The sequence below is a fragment of the Centruroides sculpturatus genome, unplaced genomic scaffold (assembly GCF_000671375.1).
Source record: "Centruroides sculpturatus isolate CEXI.00-Female unplaced genomic scaffold, Cexi_2.0 scaffold110, whole genome shotgun sequence".
NCBI classification, from domain to species: domain Eukaryota; kingdom Metazoa; phylum Arthropoda; class Arachnida; order Scorpiones; family Buthidae; genus Centruroides; species Centruroides sculpturatus.
In genome coordinates, this window is record NW_019384339.1 from 529858 (window position 1) to 549598 (window position 19741).

The 19741-nt window shown below is 29.9% G+C and overlaps 1 protein-coding gene across 2 annotated transcripts in view; it reads left to right on the forward strand.

The window, feature by feature from the left end:
- Positions 1 to 1713: 1713 nt before the first annotated feature.
- LOC111633363 (follistatin-related protein 5-like) overlaps positions 1714 to 19741 on the forward strand; it is a 38795-nt gene continuing 20767 nt past the window's right edge. For both annotated transcript variants that reach the window (XM_023377922.1, XM_023377929.1), the window contains exons 1-2: positions 1714 to 1849; positions 7807 to 7887. In XM_023377922.1, coding sequence (XP_023233690.1) covers positions 7813 to 7887 — 75 coding nt within the window. In that variant the 5' untranslated portion in view covers positions 1714 to 1849; positions 7807 to 7812. The remainder of the gene's footprint in view (positions 1850 to 7806; positions 7888 to 19741) is intronic.

Below are 19741 nucleotides of genomic sequence, written 5' to 3' on the forward strand. Positions count from 1 at the left end.
ATTTAAAATTTTATATGAAAACGGCAAATAAATAAAATGTAAGCACCGAATCTTATGAAATTACCGAAATATTTTACGCATTAGTTTTAATTCTCAAAATTTAAGAATTTGTGTTTTAGTTATAGAACTGAAATCAGAAGTGATCAAATATTCTTTATGTTTTGAAGCATTTCACAAATAATACTCCAGAAACATCAAACTCGGACTGTACCCGAACCCGGATCCTTCAGAAATACAAGCAACATAATGTTGCCCGTTTGCAAAGAGAAAACTGAGCGTGTTATTTCATAATTCTAAATCTAATCTGCATTTTATTTTTAATATTTCAACGGTAACTAAAAGCTCGAAGGCCTTAACTGAACATAAAAATTAATAACATGAAAAAATAAAAGCCAAATTGAATGAAAGAACTTAATGTTTTGATAATTTGTTTTATAGCGCGGAACGATTCCCATTTGTTTTGGAAACAATTTAAACAATTAAATAAATCGATAATAAAATTAATAAAAAATTTACAAAATATAATTAAAGATTTAAATTATTAAATAAATCATATTAAAATCATAAATCTTTGGTTTGCTTTCGAACTTTGCGTAAATAAAGATTAGTCACAAGATGGCGTCAAAATTTAAAAAACAAACAACAAAAAAAAGATGCTAGCGTCATCTACCGAATAAAATTTTTAAAAGTTTCAATTCAAAATAAAATGAAATTTAAAAAAATTATTAATTCAGTTTTACAGATTATTTTAAAAATCTTCGAAACACTGTAATAAATTTAAGTTACAGATAGAGGTGTCGTGATTCAAAAATAATTTTCATCGCTTTCCAGTTTTGTTATCAATCATGTGACAAATTACGTAAAGAGCCTAGAAGATGTTCAATTTGTTAAGTGCTCTTTTATAAATGATTGTTATGAAAATTTAAAATATTTTATAAGAATTTGTCACCTGTATGATTAAATTTAAAATTTTAAAAATTTAATCGTAGCACGTCACGTGATTTGTGCTAATTTATAAAATGAATAGGGGGAAAAAATAGCGAAATACTGTATTCGCAAATATTTTATAAACTTTAATTTAAAAAATTTAACTAATTTATAAAATTTTGCTTTTTTTAATGTTTAAAATGTTTTCGTAATTTTTAAAATTTAAATTATTTGATAGTTTTATAATTTTTTAAAATTTATGTAGAATACGAATATTTCACATATAGATTTTAAATTAATATTTTAAAATGGAAATTATATATTAAAACGATAATGATAACAATTTATCACATTAATGATGTTGATTTATTTATTTCAGAATCTACCTCTCAATTAAAATGACGTCAAATCGTGAATATATTCTTATTTTTATTTAAAATAATTTATACAAATATTAAATGTTATTACTTCTGTATCAAATTCGCTTCATAATCTGCAACCTTCAGCTTAAAATATTACGTATTAGTTCTTAAATTTGACGTAACGGATGACGTCATTTTCGATTAACGTACGGTTTATTACGGCTAAATGTTAAGTTATTTTTATTAATTTTAGTAATAAATTGAGTGTTTTTTCTCATTAATTTAACTTTTAAAATCAATGATTTTCGTATATATTCTATATAAATTTTATCTAGTTTAAAAATTAAAACTAAAAGTAAACTATATACAGTATATATATATATATATAGATATAAAGCCGCATTTTACCGCCATCTAGAGACGACTTAGATAATTAAAGAAACAAATCGTAGCGTCCTCTGCTGTCTATTATAAACACTGCAGCATTGTGGCAACACTGTGCATCCTCTTTCATGTCTCCGGATTGAGAGCTTTCTTCGGGATTATTAAACCATAAACAGGTGAGATACAATCTTCGTACATAACAAAATCTTTCATAGATTATTAATTACTTAAATAACTTAAGTTAAAGCTTTTACGTAAACTAACAACTAAACCTGTCACGCGAAAGGTAATAGAGCTGTCAGTCTAAGCGCCATGAGAGAAGAGAGAGTTTTCTCGTTTAAACGTGGTATAATAACATTTTATAAATTCAATTTTATCATTAAGTAGTATTTTTATATCATAATTTAATATATTCGCGATAAGTTACAGTGTAGCATTCAACTTAAGTGGTAAATACAAGCGCACCGAACACGATCCTATTTGATTGCTCTCTCACTGTTTCTCTCGTTCTCCTTCGGAAATTTATCGATCTGCAAGCAGGAAAGAAAGGCGAAATGATAGATTTTTACTCTGTTATCGACTGTGTATTGTGTTCTCGACATTTTAATTCGTTTGGAACACAAGAAAAAAAAATTATGCTAAAAATTTTATCATGTCGGGCGCGCAGCAGTATCGATTCTTATACAATCCATCCTACGAAAATAGCAATAAAAATTGGTCAATGTTGTCTACTACTACTACTACAATAGTAACAAATTAAAAATGAAGAAAAAACCGTTTTATATTATAGATTAAACGGTGCATCTATTATATATTCTAAATCTTGTATCGGCCGATTATATATATATATGTATGCAGCTTTATATTTTATTTTTTGTTGATTCAATCCGAGTTATAACGATACCGGTGAATAATAATTAAGTTTGGTTGATTATTAGCATGGGCATGGATACATTTTCTCGTTTAGTTCACCAAAATTACACCGCGGGAGGAGGCGGCGGTTGGTTTTTTTTCGACAAAAACAACACGTTAAGCGTCGGCGGATGTTAGCGAATATTTCAAAAGGTGGATCACGTGACAGGTCACCAAAGACATAACCGAAATCTACGGAAAATCAGCAAATAAGGCATCATTAAATTTTTCACTCTGCCTCGGTAGCAAATGCAGAAATATGTTTTTGACATATCGATTCTTTTGTCCTTCGTGCAAGCTAACGCTCGCCAAATGTACTAAAACTGTACACATTATACACTATGTATTAGATACACGAATAATTTACAGCGTTTTGTCGTAGATATAGAATTCTCTACAGTTTTTTCCCCCGTTTCTTTTTTTTTTTGTTTTTAAAGTTAAATATTAATCGCTTCTGGTATTGCTCCTGTTTTATTGTGTGTGTGTGTGTGTTTATATATGTTTGTGTATATATATATATATATACAAACATATATAGGCTATATAATTTTTTTGTTTGTTTTTTACTGTTAAAATGTCACATAAATCGAAAAAAATATTGGAAAAGTTTACGCTTTTCTATTCATTAATATCATATCTACTTTATTTGCTTCGGATATATTGGTTTATGTCACGTGAGATTATTATTACATCGTTGTTTGTTTAGTTTCGCTGATGGTCTTTTTGATGTTATAACCCTTTCTCTGCCTTAAGCCGTGTTTTCTCATATTGAAACCTTTAAATAAGAAAGAAATAAGCATCTTAAACTCCCTCGACGCTTAATGTATGTATACAAAATTGCATTTTTTGATACCGAAAACGTGCTCTTTATCTACTGGGTTGTCTCTTGCAAGCGTGGTAACAGAAGCGTAATTACGATTTTTTATTTTATTTATTTTTTCATTTCTTTAAAGATTATTTTAGTTAAAACGAGAGGATATTCTAAATTTAAAATCGTTATATCGTTGCCGAGAGGTGGTTATAACTATTGATGCGTTTTCTTTCTTTATCCGTGAATCTTTGAGGCCTTACTGCCTCTTCAATCTTTCACCATTGTGTAAGATGTCCTTTCTCCTGTTTTAGATTCTCTTTCTCTATGTTACGATCACCTCTTTCTATTTTTAGAATACCTTTAAAAACTTATTTTATCATGTTTTAAAAGTTCTTCACCGATCTTCATTCTTATTAAAGGTGTCTTCGGCGGTATGGAGGAGGCATTCCTCGTTGTCGAGAGTTAATAAAAAAAATTGTGTTTTCGCTTATAAATATATTTTATTTACTCATTTTTTTTATTAAATATATTTAGGGATTTTTTAAAAAAATGTTTTTAATGGATAATTTTTAAAGCGAATTTTGGAGGAAGAAATTTATATTTTTAAAAATTGAATTGTAAAATAGCATTTAAAAATTTTTAAAAATTGTTTAGTATTTAAATAATAATATTTTGATTAAAAAATTATTAAGCATTCGAGAAAAATCCCCATTAGACTTACGAGCAAGAAAAATAAAATAGGCATATTTTGCGAATCAATTTTTATAGCGACTTTTGAAACAAAGTTTTTTTTTATTATTTTTTATTGCGACAATCATTTTTAGAGAATTTTTTTTCTTGTAATAAAAGCTCCACGGAGGGATATATTTAAAGATATTCGAAATTGTTAGGTATTTTGCAGGGATCCTTCTGGATGGTTTCTTTCAACAAATCCTCTTGGAAGAATTTTTGAAAAGAATTTTATGCGAAAATAAATATTCTTAAAGTGATTCTGAACAAGTTAGGCATTTTAATGCCATTGTAAATTTATTTTTTAAACATTTAAAATAATTTTGAAATTTCTTTTACGCGTAGAAACACGCTTCAATTAAAGTAATTTTAGAATAACTAATAAGATTTTCGTCGTCTACTCCCGTTTTTAATAGGAAAATAAAACTGAAGGAGCAATATGAGGTTTGGAATAAAAATCCTTATAGTCGATGTATTAACCTTATAAAAATTCCCTGTTTTGTTTTCTAAAGGTGGATATTTGATGAAAATCTCTAACAATTTCATTAATTATCCCAGTTTTAACAGGAAAATAAAGCAGATAAAATAAAATTTAAACTTCATCCTGCATGTAAACCAGCAAAAATCCCCATAGCGGGTGTGTTATCTTATAAAAATTTCCTCATCCTCTTCCACCGAAACCATTTATATCGTATATTTAAAAATGCAAATTAATTATCCTAGTGAGAACACTCATTACGGTTTATCAAATCTTTCCGACGGCCAAAAATTGATTACATACAGATAAGTGGATAGCCAGTCGATGTTATCAGCGAAGAATTATAAACAAATAATCATTCTGATGAAGATCTCTTGCGTGATGAACCCACTTGTGTCGTTCTCCTATTCGTTCTTAAACGAATTTTTTTGGTGGTCCTATCATTTTAATGATTTCTTTAGAGAATGATATTTGTAAAAGCAACACGAAAGTACTGTTCACGAAGAAAATTTTCATTAAGTTCAAAGGATTTAAATCCTTCCTCTCTTGTAGTTGATTATGTACATAAAAATGGGCGTCAACCTATCCACTACTTCTATATTCTGGTTTAGAAGGTCGTAAAATATATTGTACTATTCTGAAGCTAATCTTGTTTCGGAAATAGGGAATTTTATCTTTCCTTTTTTTTCTGCTTTTGTTTATTCAACCTTGTGCCCTTCGTCTCTTTACGTAATTTTTCACTCCGGCAGATGGTCAAGTGCACGCCTTTTACGTGTTTACGAGTGAAGCAAGTTCCATCCCACTAATACTGACATGGAATATGTTGCAAGAGAAAAGAGAAAACGAGCTAGAAACAAAAGAGTAAGAGAATAAGAAGCGGAATTTCCTTTTCTTTTCTTTTTTACCTCCTTTCTTATCCCCTTACTGTCTGAACTTCTAGTTTCTGTTGCGCTCTTGCCAAATTGAATATCGGTTTAGTGGGCCATTTTATAAGTAACTCTGTCGGGGAGAGGGTTGTAAAAATTGTTTACTATGATGCTTTTTTTTCGGAAGAGTTCGATGCGAGCCACGATCAAATTAGAAAGTTTTTTTTTTTGATGTTGTTATCAAGTTCGGATCAACGCCTGATAGCCAAGTTACTAGATAAAGCCACTCTTTAATTGGATTTTGGACGATAGTGCTTGAAAAATTTTGGATTCGAGCCCACTGATTTGTATGCTAGTCCTTAATATTTTGGATTTTTTGTACTGAAACTTATTATAAAATATTAATTTTAAACACTGACAGCATTTAAACTACAAATCGTGTTTTGACAACAAAATACAAAGAAAAATTAATTTAAAAAGTTTTATATTTACGTATTTTCTGTCCTCTGATTAATATGTAGTATAATTTACGTTGAAAACAACGATTTTAACTATAATTGGTTGGAAACATAAAAATAGTCATAAATAGGCGGAGATGTTACGCCTACATTTTTCTTTACCCAATCGAACAAAGGTTTTCTCTAAAATCTTTAAAACGTTAAATCTTACGTATAACTCAAAGAACTACTTATTTTCTTTTAATCTTACACTTATTCAATCATTCTAACTATTGTTTTTATTCACAATTCACTTCTTATAACTACACCGTTACGGATTTCTCTTTCTATTATAGCTCGAAAGGAGGAAGTTTATTATAAATCTTCTTTTTCAAGTTAGCTTAAGGCGCGTTGCCGGAAGGTTTCTTCTCAGGAAAGAGAGAGAGGGAAAAAATCTATCTAAAGCAGACTAATTAACTTACAGCTGCTGGATCTTGACCACCTATCTGTCTGCAGTAGTGCACCTTCCCGATCTTTGCCCTACAGGTATCTTTTGTACGTCAGACAAAATTGTAGCTGGAGGAAAGAACTAATGACATAATATTATTTGGCTGGCGTGTCGGAGTGTCATTACTACTGTCATGTCACTCAACTTTCGACGACGTTTCGAAATATTATTAAAAACCTGTTCCACAGTTTAGAAGTCGCCGTGTTAACAGTTTCTATTCTCATACATCTTTGCTTTATTGAAGATGACTCGTAGAAAAAATAACACATTTATTGAACTTGACTTCTTTCGCTTTCCTGACTAGTAAACGTATTTTTTTAACGTTAAGTTTCCTTTTAAACTCCAATATTTCGTGCCATATATCGAATATCTTATTTTATTAATCGATTTGAAAAGCGATAAGGTTTGAACTTCTTCCGTCTGTCAGCGGTGTATCTATTAAACCGTATTAGCTATTTAACTGAAATTTTATATACGAATTCTTACTTTTATGTAGTGTAAGTTTTCTATACTTTTATTAAAATTTGTCCATGTCTGTCAGCAATTGTAATGCTTTTCTATCTTAAGATCTAAGAGACACGAATTTGAAATTTTGTATAACTTACTTATACAAGTGGTTAATAGTTAGGCTATACGTAAGTTGGTTATGCTCATTTGGAAAGATAGGCATTTTGCATCTTTTTTATTAGTATAATAGCAAAATTTGATACATTTGCTGTTTTGTGGCCTACATTTTATATTAAAATATACAGAAACACGTTTAGTTATATATTATTTGTGCAGCAGCAAAACAGTCGAACCCCCGCATTTATTTTTTTTACAAAAACTCTTGTTTTTTTCCCTTCCCTTTATTTTTCTAACAGAAGTTGGATCGATACGAAGGCAACAAGCTCAAAAATTCAGTTTTTAGCATGCTATAGAAGAAAGCACACGACCGGAATCGAATATTAGCATCCGTTTATACACGAAGCATTCAACAAAGTGTACCTTTTAAAATAAAACGATGTACGCTAGGCGAATAAATTACGTGTCGACACCATCCTCCTACTACATTCCAACACATTTCTCAATAAGATATCTTTATCATCGGAACTAAGTTTGAAATTTGAATAAAAAAGCATTGTTAACATCAACGCTATATATTTTGTCTAAATTTACTTATTTTAAAAATTTCAAAAACTTTTATAATCGAGTTAACTTCGCTGTAAAATTTTAAATTATGTAAAATTAATTTAATTCAATTCACACGCGCCATTTTCGATATGCGAATTACGTTCAAAAATACCACCAAATTTTAAATGTTTTGTTACATTTCTTTATAGTTTATATAGGTTTTTTTTCCTCTTTGAAGACGTTAATATGTAAAATTATCTTTTTTATTCTGTTATTTAGGTGGAAATGCTGCTACCAAGGCCTGCCCTTCTATTATTACTGGCTGCTACCTTTGTCTTACTGAGAAGCACTCAAGCTAAGGTAAGTGTATATCTAAACTTGCTTCTCCTACTTAATCACGTAGTGTGTACCTCGCCAAACGTGACAAGAAATCAAAGATATCTGTATATTTTCGAACTTCATCAAAGAAATTCTCTTTGAAAATTTGTTAGGAGAGAAATATCGATCTCACTACCCGAATATCATGAATATGAGATTCTGAAGTGCCGAAGTAACGATCGCTTATTTAATGCACCTTTGCTTCGACCAGAATCTACCTCATGATCATGTGTGTGTGTATGTGTGTGGTTTTTTTATTTCTATTTATTTTTTTTTGTTGGTTAAATTGCAGTAGAGCCGGTTTTATGGCTTAAGTGGATGTATGAGACACGATTTTTAACTTTTATAAAGATTGAAACTCTTTAGACTGCTTTAAAAATGGATTTTAGGCAGTTTATAAGTATAAATGAAGCGTGAACTAACAGAATTTAACGTCGAAGAAATTCGCCGCTTCGGGCCGAATTTCTGTGGAAGTTTAGCAATTTAATACGATGTAAAAGGTCAATTCGTATGTCCGAATATTCTACAAAGCGGAAAATTATATTAGGAAACAAGCAAGATGCTTTAATTTCTAGTTTTAAGGAGGTGATTCCTCAGTAATAGTTTAATAATTTAATCTCTGTTACCGAAGAATAAGCTCGGTAAGAGATGTTAAATTAGCGTGGATACGTTTCTTTTATCTGCGTATCCTTATGTGGATAGACGTAGATACAAGAGGCATGCATGCAGGTACAGAATCTAGCCACACACCTTCGGGCATATCAGAGAAAGGAGGACATACGATGCTTCAGTGTGCAGATGTCTACTTCTCCACTGCCTTGGGGCACTACAGGAAACTGTGCACTTTAACGTTACGTAGGAAATTTTGTAACTCTAACAAGCTTATACCCTTACCAAATTACACTCGTAAATTCGTGAGAAAAATTTTTTTTTTCTACTTTCCAAAAATTAAAAATATCTCGTTATAGCAATTAAAAGGCAGCGCGATACAAAGAGCTAGTGTTCTTTTCTTTAATAAAACGGAGAAGTTAATAAGAAGATGGCTCGTTTAGTAGAAGCTCTAATAAATTAACTATTTAAATGAAGGTAATTTAGACGGAATTACCTTCAAACAATAAGAGAACCAGCTTCTGCCTTCTGTCATACTGTCCACGCTGAAGTCACGTGAACCTGGCTCCTTGGAATAGGTGATGGTTGCCTTGGTAACGCTTCGATTTCTCCAGGGTCACATTTAAGGGGTTAGCGTGTTAAACAAAGATTTCCTAAAATAGAAACCTTTCTTAATTTTACTAACTCGCAAGTTGAGGATTTCCAAGTTTTGGTGCCAGCAGAATGTTGATTATCTGTGATGATGCACATTTAAAAAAGTGTTGTAGATTAAAGTAAGGATACCGGGATTATCGTGATTGCATTTTTTCCTGCAAATTCAAAGCGCTAAATTTCTGGAAAAATCTACAAAAATTCGATTTAAAATATTCTAGATTCGATAACGAAAGTTGTAGATTACAAAACTTACAATTGTAATCTATAATTTATCCTTAGAATCTGTAAGCTAATTTTAATTAGTCCATTACAATGATAAAATTCTAGAGATTATAATTTAGAATTTTCCTCAGATACGTAGACACTAAATAATGTAAAATTTTCTGAATAGTTTTAACTGTCATCTATAACTTTTGAAAAGATTTTATATTAAAAATTAAACAATGTATTTATAAATTTCAGAAAGAAGTTTAATAAGGAAGTAATTTTTAAATAAATTATTACGGTATAAATCTATAATTTATGCTTTAATTTAAGATGCACGCTGGCTTAAATACAAATGTCATATATTTTATAATACTTTATAACAATAATGTAGACGTTTATATACTCTTAATTAAGAAATAATCTGTTTAAATAATAATTGTAGGATCACATTAATCTAGAGTTAGACTTCCAAAACTTGAAAAATACTTGATTTTTCTGGAGATTAAATGTATTTTTGGAAAAGTTTTTTAAAAGTTGGACAACTTTTGAAAGGTGTCAAAGGGGCCATAGATTTGAAAGAGGTTACACAGGTTGGCTTATTTGGTACCAAATATAGTTAGCGAGAAGGGTTGTTTTACTGAGAAATGCTGTTAGGAGAATACAGATTGGTTCACGTTTAGTTGTAACAGCTATCTAGAGACTACAGTCTCTTTATTGTGCTTGTTCGATAACTCAATTGACTCTGAGAGTACTTCTACTTTGATTTTACTTGGTACTTACTTTAATAGACATTTTCTGAAATTAAATGATTTGCAGTCTTTAAATATCCTGCTAAAAGTTTCCAATATGCTAGAAACGTGACGTTTTCTCTTCCCGTTTTTAGAACATTCGATAAGTTTTGTAGAGTTTATCGCAACCCTTTATTCCGAGTCAGCAGGAAAATCGAAATGGCTGCAAGAAAAAGGATTTCTTGTTATTTTTTTAATGTTATGAGCCCTTAGAGGAAGGAGTTTTTGCATGTTAAGAATAAGTACAGCATAAACAGATGGGATGCGAAATCTTCGCTCACCATCTGTTACTGTAGCAGCATCGTAAAGATACTGTTACCGTAACAAAAATTTTATAAATCATTTCCTATAAAAAGAATTGAATTAGATGACTTATCGCGAACTGTACTAATTTATTTTCCACTTAAGATGCTTAATTTAAAATTGGAACAAGTGTTTAATTGGAAGTAGCAGTAGTAGTAGGAGGAGGAGGAGATTGTTAAAAAAAGGAGAAAAAAATATATGGCGTTTGCTGTTGGTGACACAACGAACTAATTGAAATCCCTCTGGCTATGGAGGCGTTAATGAGAAGAAGGGGGTTTCGATTAACAACAAACAAGTTGTCGCTTCGCTAACTTCAGCTGTCTATGACAGGATCTGTAATGTTTTCTAAACATCTAGTATTTTCGAAGAGAAAACAACGAATTAAGGAATTTCACTTTCGATTATTTTCGGATGGTGAAAGAACAAATTATCGCCGCCATTTTTGGAGCATTTAACGCGCTTTTATGGCTGTAGTGAAGCGCTTTTTGTGTTCTATTCAAAGCTAAGCGACAAATTCGTCCACTTCAGCTGCTCTTATATATGTTCTTTCAGTTTGTATCGGTAAATTGTCTACTGTCTTTTGTTGGACTGATGCACACCTGCTCTTCTATCTCCATATTCATTGTAGTATTTACTAGTAAACACTAGATACGTGTAGATACTCTCGTCTCCGGTACGAAGCATCCCATTCGATATATATATACCAGCTTTTGTCTGCATGAAAAATGGTTTATTGTATATGCAATCCTTTATCTAAAGTTCTATGCTGTTTTCGTTGCATTGTTTACCAGAATTTCGGCTCTATATAGGTGTATTTTCTTCTTATCTTCTAACTAAATTGTAACTGTGCTACTTCGTATGAACTCGGTTTACTGCTCTGTATGCCAGGTTTGGCTGTAGGTAAAGGGTTATTCTGCTCTTTAGACAACAGAAATTAAGCGCTCATTCGTGTTTCTCTTTGACCTTTTGACCCCGCGCACCTGCTTCGTTTCTCCGGAGTCGTAACCGGGCGCCAAAAAACCGGATAGGGTTATTGACTGGTAAATTTTATCAAGTAACTCGACTGAATAGACGATAAGAATTTCCTTCTGACCAACTTATTTGTTAATTTAACGAAGGAGAAGGCTCCGAGGTGCCTTTTTTGTTGAAGCTGCCACTCTGTAGTGCTGCCAACCACCAGCTTAAAAAAGTAGGGAAACATTGTCGACGTTACCTGATTTAGCATCACCATAGTCACGTGACACGTTTCGAATTAGTATTTTTTTAATTGTTTCATTATTTTTATTACACATTTTCTCTCTTGTTTTTTGGTTAATTAATTAGATAAATTCATGGCGATTTTGTTCGATATATAATTTTTTTTTTCTTTTAAATCGTTCTATCGGTTTATTAATGCTTTTACGTTTGGTCGAGTTTTAATAGATGAGGGATTAAAAATTTTAATGACGAAATGAATTATTAACAGATTAGTAACGCGACGTTAGCGCGTTAAATTTAAGTAATGAAGTAGGAGGATGGTCGTGTGTTGTGTGTGTGTGTGTGTGTTTGCAGCGATCGATACACTTCGCGCTTTTATGCGACGGATAATGCGTTCTTACGTTAATGTTAGTCTAACGTATATTTTAGTGTGTCGTAAGCCGGATACTCGGCAGCCATTTTGAATTCGGAAGCCAAAAGTTATCGCGTTCGGATCGCGCCAATATTTAACGCTTCCGTCACGTTATATTGCGCGATGAGAGCCTCGAAATATTATTTTAATAAGTAATCTTTAAGTAATTTTTTTATATGCCTATCAATTAAAATCGCGCAATGTGTTTTTCTTTTTTCTTGCAAAACGACTTGTAAGATAGTGTAATAAATCGCTTCTTAATTGAAAGCTGATCGCTAAATAATGTGAAGAGCCACGCGATAATGCTCCATCGATGATTTTGGAGTAGGTATTTAGTAACAGTATTCAATTATTATTGCCCATAGCGCTGTTATTAATCCAGTTTCCGCATCGCTATTCTCATCTGCATCCAATTTAAGTTATATATAGAAAAAAATTCTCCTGAAAAATCCAGAAAATAATGATAAATTAGTTTCATAAAGGTACGAATTTAAAGTATATTCGCACTTATACTTAAATTTAAATGTCGTGTATACATTGTCCTCATCGCGACTAGTCGCGCGATAAAATTGTCTTTCATTTCTGTGACATTATAATCAAATTATTATTTAAAAAATTGGTAAAATTTAAGCAAATCCTGATTTATCGATACGTAAAATGCGATCTTTAAATATTTAAACGGTGAATTCCTGTGCGAATATCATTTTCAATAACTAGACGCATCCGAAAACGACGCGTCAAATAAGCGTAATTACAGAGTAAGAGAACGCGTCGATGTCAAGCGACGCGTATAGCGATCGATAAGCTGTTTCATTACTATTTATTTTAATTTAAGCAAACTTCAATCTGGGGGATTTTCTGCAACATTGCAGTTATCATCCTCTACTCTTCTATTGTCTGTTTAGTCAGGTGATTGCTGTAAAGGTGCTGCCGCGCTCGGTCGACCCAAGTGTGCAGATGTCGTGTGAATTTAATAGGATTCCAACAGATTGAATCTTGTGGAAGTGGACAGAAAATTCAATCTCGATGAGAGAAGGGGTTTAAGGACTACTAAAAGATTAACAAGATTACACAACATCGCGCAGCAAATTCGTACTTTACCGATTTTCAAAGCAGGAAAATATGCTTTTGTCTGTCTCTTCCACTCATCTTATACAAGAATTTAATAAGATTTACTTTAGTAAATGTGTTAAACTAAACGTTTGTAACAAGAATTTTGATTTGCTCCTTTAAAAAAAAAAAGTCCAGTTTCTAGAAAAAAGCGAGTTTCGAACGATGAGAGTTATTTATTTTAATATATTTTTCCCCTCCAGTTTTTGTTACCATAGCAGTACTTACCGGTAACATTAGTTCTAAAATTACACAGGATCGCATTTCAATTCCCCCCGCTTGAATTACTATAGGGGATTGACGAGCAGGTGATGATTCACAGCGACCGTTTCTTCTCCTCTCGACGATGCTAACCTGGAAATTTAGAATTATATTTTGCAACTTGACAAATAGATGCGTCGAATTACAAAGAAAAATCAAATAAAGCGCAATAAGTAACGAGACGGAGATCTTAAAGAAAGAACTTCTTTCTAAGCGCATAAACAGAATTAAACAACACGCTAGCGCTTTTTAAAATAATCCGCAGACTCGTTTAATTACTCTGGAACAAATTTACGATTTTTATTTAATTTTTTTCACATAAAAAAGGGCGGAATATCTCCGAATTTGCAGCATCGGAATCGATCTCGTAGCATCCTTACAAAGTACCGACACGTGTGCGTATACATAAAAACAACAGAAAAATCCATTAATGTTGTAGTTTAAATCACTTACTCGATACTTAAAAAAATGGAAAAAAAATGATAGTGTTGTAGCTTGTTACGCCAGAAGTAAGACTTATATCGAACGTGAAAGAGAAGTAACCTATACAGATTTGTTACTAAAGTAGTATCGAACCGGTAAAGGCAAGTATATAGATTTATATAGGGTCACAAAACAAAGTAAAACAAACAGCCGTCACTTTCATATTACAGGAAAAGAACAAGAAGATGATAAAAAAACAGCAACAACAAATCGTACAATAAATAAGTAAAACTTTTCTGAAAACAATTTCCACTCTTCTAAGGTAATAAATAACAATTTCTCCCCTTTCTTTTTTAGAAAAATACAAACAGATCGACAAAAATTTACATGTATATGCAATATACGTAAAATTAATCGAATTGTAATTATTAATTTTAAAACTTTTTCTTAAATACAGGAATTTTAGAAATAATTCGTGTTTTTTCTCCTAGATATTATAACGAATCTAATTACAACACTTTTATCTACGTTAAAATAATATAATTAATGAAAAATTTTGGATAATTAAAGCGAAATTTGATTAAAAGCGTCGCCTTTTAGCGATTCGTTATGCGCGATATAACGCGCAATCGTCTTTATTTTTGAAAAACTTTACTGTAAATTATAATTTTTTTACGGTTTTACGTCTCGTTACGTGAAATACCAATAGATTTCTAAGAAACATTGCGAAAGAATAAAAATTTCAGCAACCGTAACGATTAATGTTCATCTTATATTTATCGCGTAGTAAATTTATAACGATAATTCTGATGAGTTAATTTATTATTCATTCTTTAACTGGTTTAATGCCAATAATAATTAACCATTTAAATTATATTTAAATCGCATATTACCGATTTTAAGCAAACATATCAACCGAATTTCAATAAGAAAATATTTTACCAGAGCTGAGAAACTGACTTTTAATCACTTATTTTCGAGTTTTTAAAATTAATTAATTTAATTCAGTTTATTGTCTATACGATTTTACAACTCTACAAAAAGCCAGTGAATTTTTAAGAAAAAAATTATCGAAAAATAAAAATTTTAATAGTAATTATAGTTAACGTTTATCTTAAATTTATAACCGAATAAATTATTGATGATTATTTCCAACGAGTTAATTCATTTAACTATAAGTTAATTAATTTAATAATGTATATAGAGTATCCATTTATATCATGTTTAAATGTGATTTTACATAACGAAATTCTTCCCTATTTCGTCCTAATTCGTCTTAACATATATTACATACGATAATAAACTTCTAGAATGATGTTAATTACTATTTAATTTGAAAATTTGTAAAAATGCTATCGTAAATTGTTGATTTTTCAATTCACTACTCTAAATATAAGGAAGATACTACGAAAAAGGAACGAAAGATCCGAAATTTCAGTCACAGTAACCACTAATATAGCCTATATTTAGTTAAATTTTTAAACAAAATTCTGCTGAATTTCGGTTTTTCTACAAGAAAACTTCACTGTTAATTGAAGTAAATTTCATTCGGTTATTGTAATTACCATTTAATTTGCGATATTAATTCAGTTTTACAATTCGTAACAAAAAATACCAACGCGATTTTAAGGAAAATCCGCCAAAAAGCCGAAATTTCAGTCATACCAATCATTAATTCATTATCCATAGCAAAATAAATTACAATTATTACCCTCGAAGTTAAGTTTGTTTATTAATTAAACATCAGTTGATTTTAAAGTTAATGATAATTAGCCATTTATTTCATATTTAAGCAAGACTTTAAATACAGAATTCTGCCGAATTTCGGCCCAATAACTGAAAAAAAAACATACTTCAATTAAGGCTAATTATTAAATAAAATTATAATTCTTAATTTTGAAAACTAAACGATGATTACAATTAAGTTTGTACAATTCTTAATCCCAAACACTAGTAAATTTTTAAAAACAAAAGAAAAAAAAACCGAAATTTCGGTAATCATTAACTTCAATTCAGTATTTACATCGAAATCAAGAAATCGACACGCCGGAAATAATCATAATTAACTGATTTAAAATTAATTATAATTAGCCATTTATTTCGTATTAAGGCAAGATTTTAAACACAAAAGTCTACTGAATTTCAGCGTTTGTAATATGTATATATAAGAGAATAACTGTGTCTGGAGAATGGAACATGCTCCAGTTAAGGTTTATCATTAGATATACGAAAGCTAATTAATTCCGAAGTACTCTTATCACTGTCAAGCGAATTTCCAAAGACAATTAATAGTGACAGAATGAGGAAGTGTCAACATCTCTTCTCAGTTGGAATTCATTTAAGTAGAAAATGGGGGGATGGAAACAGTTTATCCTGACGCCTGACGCGAGTATTATTGGAAAGTGGTAAATGATATGCATGTTGTTCACCTTTAACAGTAACCGGGTTCCTCGTTACGAAAATTTAACTAAATTTCGTTTCTAAATTGCATGAAATGTTCAAACGATGCTTTTAAATAGGTAAAAGTTAACTTTAAATTCTATTTTCTGATGATGTCCTCTCGTAAATTGAAGTCATTTTATAATGTAACTACCCTTTAAACAGCGAGGTAAATGATTTAAGTTTGAAAGAGGATTTTTATTTTATTTTCTTCTTTAAATTTAAGAGGGAAAAAAATAAAAGAAAAAATATATAAACAAACCAATCCGTTAAAGAAATTTATGCATATTTGAATATTTTAATAAAAATTCGTTCTATAAATAAAATAAAATAAATTATTAAATCTTTCTTCCGTTTGGACGCACCGTTTATTGGGATTAAAAAGAAAACAAAATTAATATTTTTATAGCTTTAAAGATAAAATAATGTTTATCGAATTGTTAAAATAAAAATAAATCTTATTTTTATAACGAAAAATTCACTTTGCTTTTTATTATATCGAATTATAAATTCGTTCGGCGACGTTTAGAAATTAAGAGCGCATTTTTGCGAGTTTTCTTTATAAAAATAGCAATTTTTTTTGTGTTTTTATTTTGTAATTTATTTACTGTTTGGTTTTATATCGGATTTAAAAATTTATTTTGATTTATTTTCATTAAAGCGCTTAGAAAACGTCTACTAACGCAACCGCTTCGCGTCATCCTCTCCTCTAAAAATAATGGCAAATTACAGTAGTTTCCATTCTTTCAATTCGAAAATATTATATAAAATTCCTTTTCCCTTATAATTCTTTTGTCTGCGCAGGGAAAAATACTTGTAAAATACATTTTTACATATTTTTATTTAAGATTTTTCTTGTCTTGAGTTGTTTCGACTATAAATATTCCAATAAGAGGAAGAGGGAAAAAAAAGAAAGGAAAAAAAGAATTTATCATGACGTGTCAGACTCATGCTAATGCGAATTTATCTCTCCCAAGTGTACAAGAATTTGAATAACAACACAATTTCTGTTTAAGAGACTCTCTTCCAATTTCGAATTAACTTATGTGGATCGAGTTAAACGAATTTTACACATTAAATCCCTTGGAGTATCATCGAAATTTGCAATTTATCGAAATTGTTTGAATGCATAATTAAAACAGTATGTCACGATTTAAATAATATCAATAATTTCTATTGGCTTAATATTAGAAGACTTCACAATTGGTTAATATTCGCAGGTTAGAAATAAAAATAGTCGTCGCCATCTTGAATTCGATCGCGCAATTCGCTTTTTTTTTTTAATTATTATAAATTTTATAACTAAATAGGTATTAAAAAATATATATATTTAAACGCTAGTCGTTAAAAGCTGTTTATCTTTAAACGTTAATTATTTTTTAAGCGGTTAAAAACCGAAAATCTACCCTAACAATACAAAAAAAAAGCGCGCATAAACAATGATAAATGACACGTTTGATACGTTGAATATTTGATTACCATTACCACAACAAATGTAATTTAGTTAGAGAAAATCATAAATCTAATCCATCTTATTATGTAAGTAGAGAAAGATCGAGCTTTGCAAGTCGATCGAGTTCATTAAATTGAGGTAGAGTCGAGGAATTTTTGCCATTCACCTCAGCAAGATATAATGACATTTGTAGGACCGTTTTGACGTGTAACCATAACAAACGTTACATTTATTACGCTAATGGGAAGCGCAATTAAATCGTGTATGACGTGGAAACCATTACGATGAGTTTTATTTACTTAACACCAGACTTAATTAGCCAAAGAAGACTTTCGTTATTATTTTTCTTATAAAATAAACCTTTCCTGTAATTTAATTACGTATAACACTTTGGTAAATATTAATTAAATTAACGATATTTTATTAATATACATTTTTTCCCCTCTTATACCTTGAAGGCGTATCTGAAATTTTTCCTGTGTGGCTTTCAAATTTATTTAGAGTCTTCCAGGCATTTCGTTAATGTGTTTATAATAAATCTTTAAACTTTACGGTTTTATTTTTATATATAAATTTTTCTATATGTAAAAATAATATAATGTAATTTTTTTAAGTCTAAAAACTTTATTTAAAGTGTAAAAAAATTAAGTTTAATGCTTTAAATTACTTTACATTTACATTTTTTTAAAATGTAAAACGTTTTAAATTTATATATGCTGTCCTAAGTCTAGATTATAGATCGAATTTTTTGTATTTTTTAAGAAATTTATTTACTTTTCTTACCATTATATATTGTATATATATTTTATTTTAAAATTAATCTACATATCGCTATAGTTTTTATATTTAAAAAGAGTTTTATGAGTATAGAAGTTAGATTTCATATTCATATTTCAAGAATCTTTCACCCTTAAATCTTCTATAAATTTGGAAATATTGTGAATAAATTGTTATATTAAAAAAATTATATTAAACTTTATAAAAGTATCAGAAAATTCAGAAACTACTCATTTTTTATCTTTAACGTGTACGTGTACTTCATGCATATATTATAAAAGTTATTATATGCATATTATTATAAATATTAAATGTAAGAGAATGAAAAACTGTCCTAAAAAATCATATTTTTTTTTCATTCTATCGTTTCGTATTAAACTGTTATAATTTAAATATATTTTAATTACTGAAAAATTATTATTCATTCAGAAAAGCTCCATTAATAAGTTGCAAAATTTACGGAAATGCTATCAGTTAATTGTCTAATTAACGTTACTGATTACTCTACCGCACGCTAACATCACTTAGGAGACATATTGGGCGTGGTTACGTCATATATGTATATATAACTTTAACCTGGTTTCAACTGTTCTTTATAATTCGGAATTTAAGTGAAAATATTCCGTCTAGTAGTAAAAATCGCACGTTTATTACTCATACGAGACTACTAGGCGCTTCTATTTCTTGGTTTTATCCGCTTATAAACTTAAAAAAAGTGGATAAATCTGCAATTCGAAAAGATAATTTTCGCTTTCTGTTGCAAGAAAAGCTGAATCTACCCGAAGAAAAAAGTTTATAAAGGGAATTAAGTCCTCGTTGGGAGAGGTTTATGTGGTCAGTTCTGCTTTGTCTCGATTATCTGTAATCCTGTTATAGCTTACATAAAACTGAAAATTTCTCGTGTCAATTTGTTGCGGTGACAAGTTTATAATTAATTCATGCATAAATTGCTGTTTAATCTGTAAAGTTTACTCATCAAACTCCCTTAACGGATACGTTTTAGTAATGATTTATAATTCAAAAATCATAATACAGAGAATTTTAAGATTTGAAAATGCCAAATTCCCTTTAGAAATCTATCCGGAACGAATGAATTTTTTTGGTGAATATTTTTGATAAATTACGCTCAAAAATATAAATTATATTTGCGAAAATATTTATAATCGCGAATCCAAATAAGGTAATTTATACAAGTCAACGTTT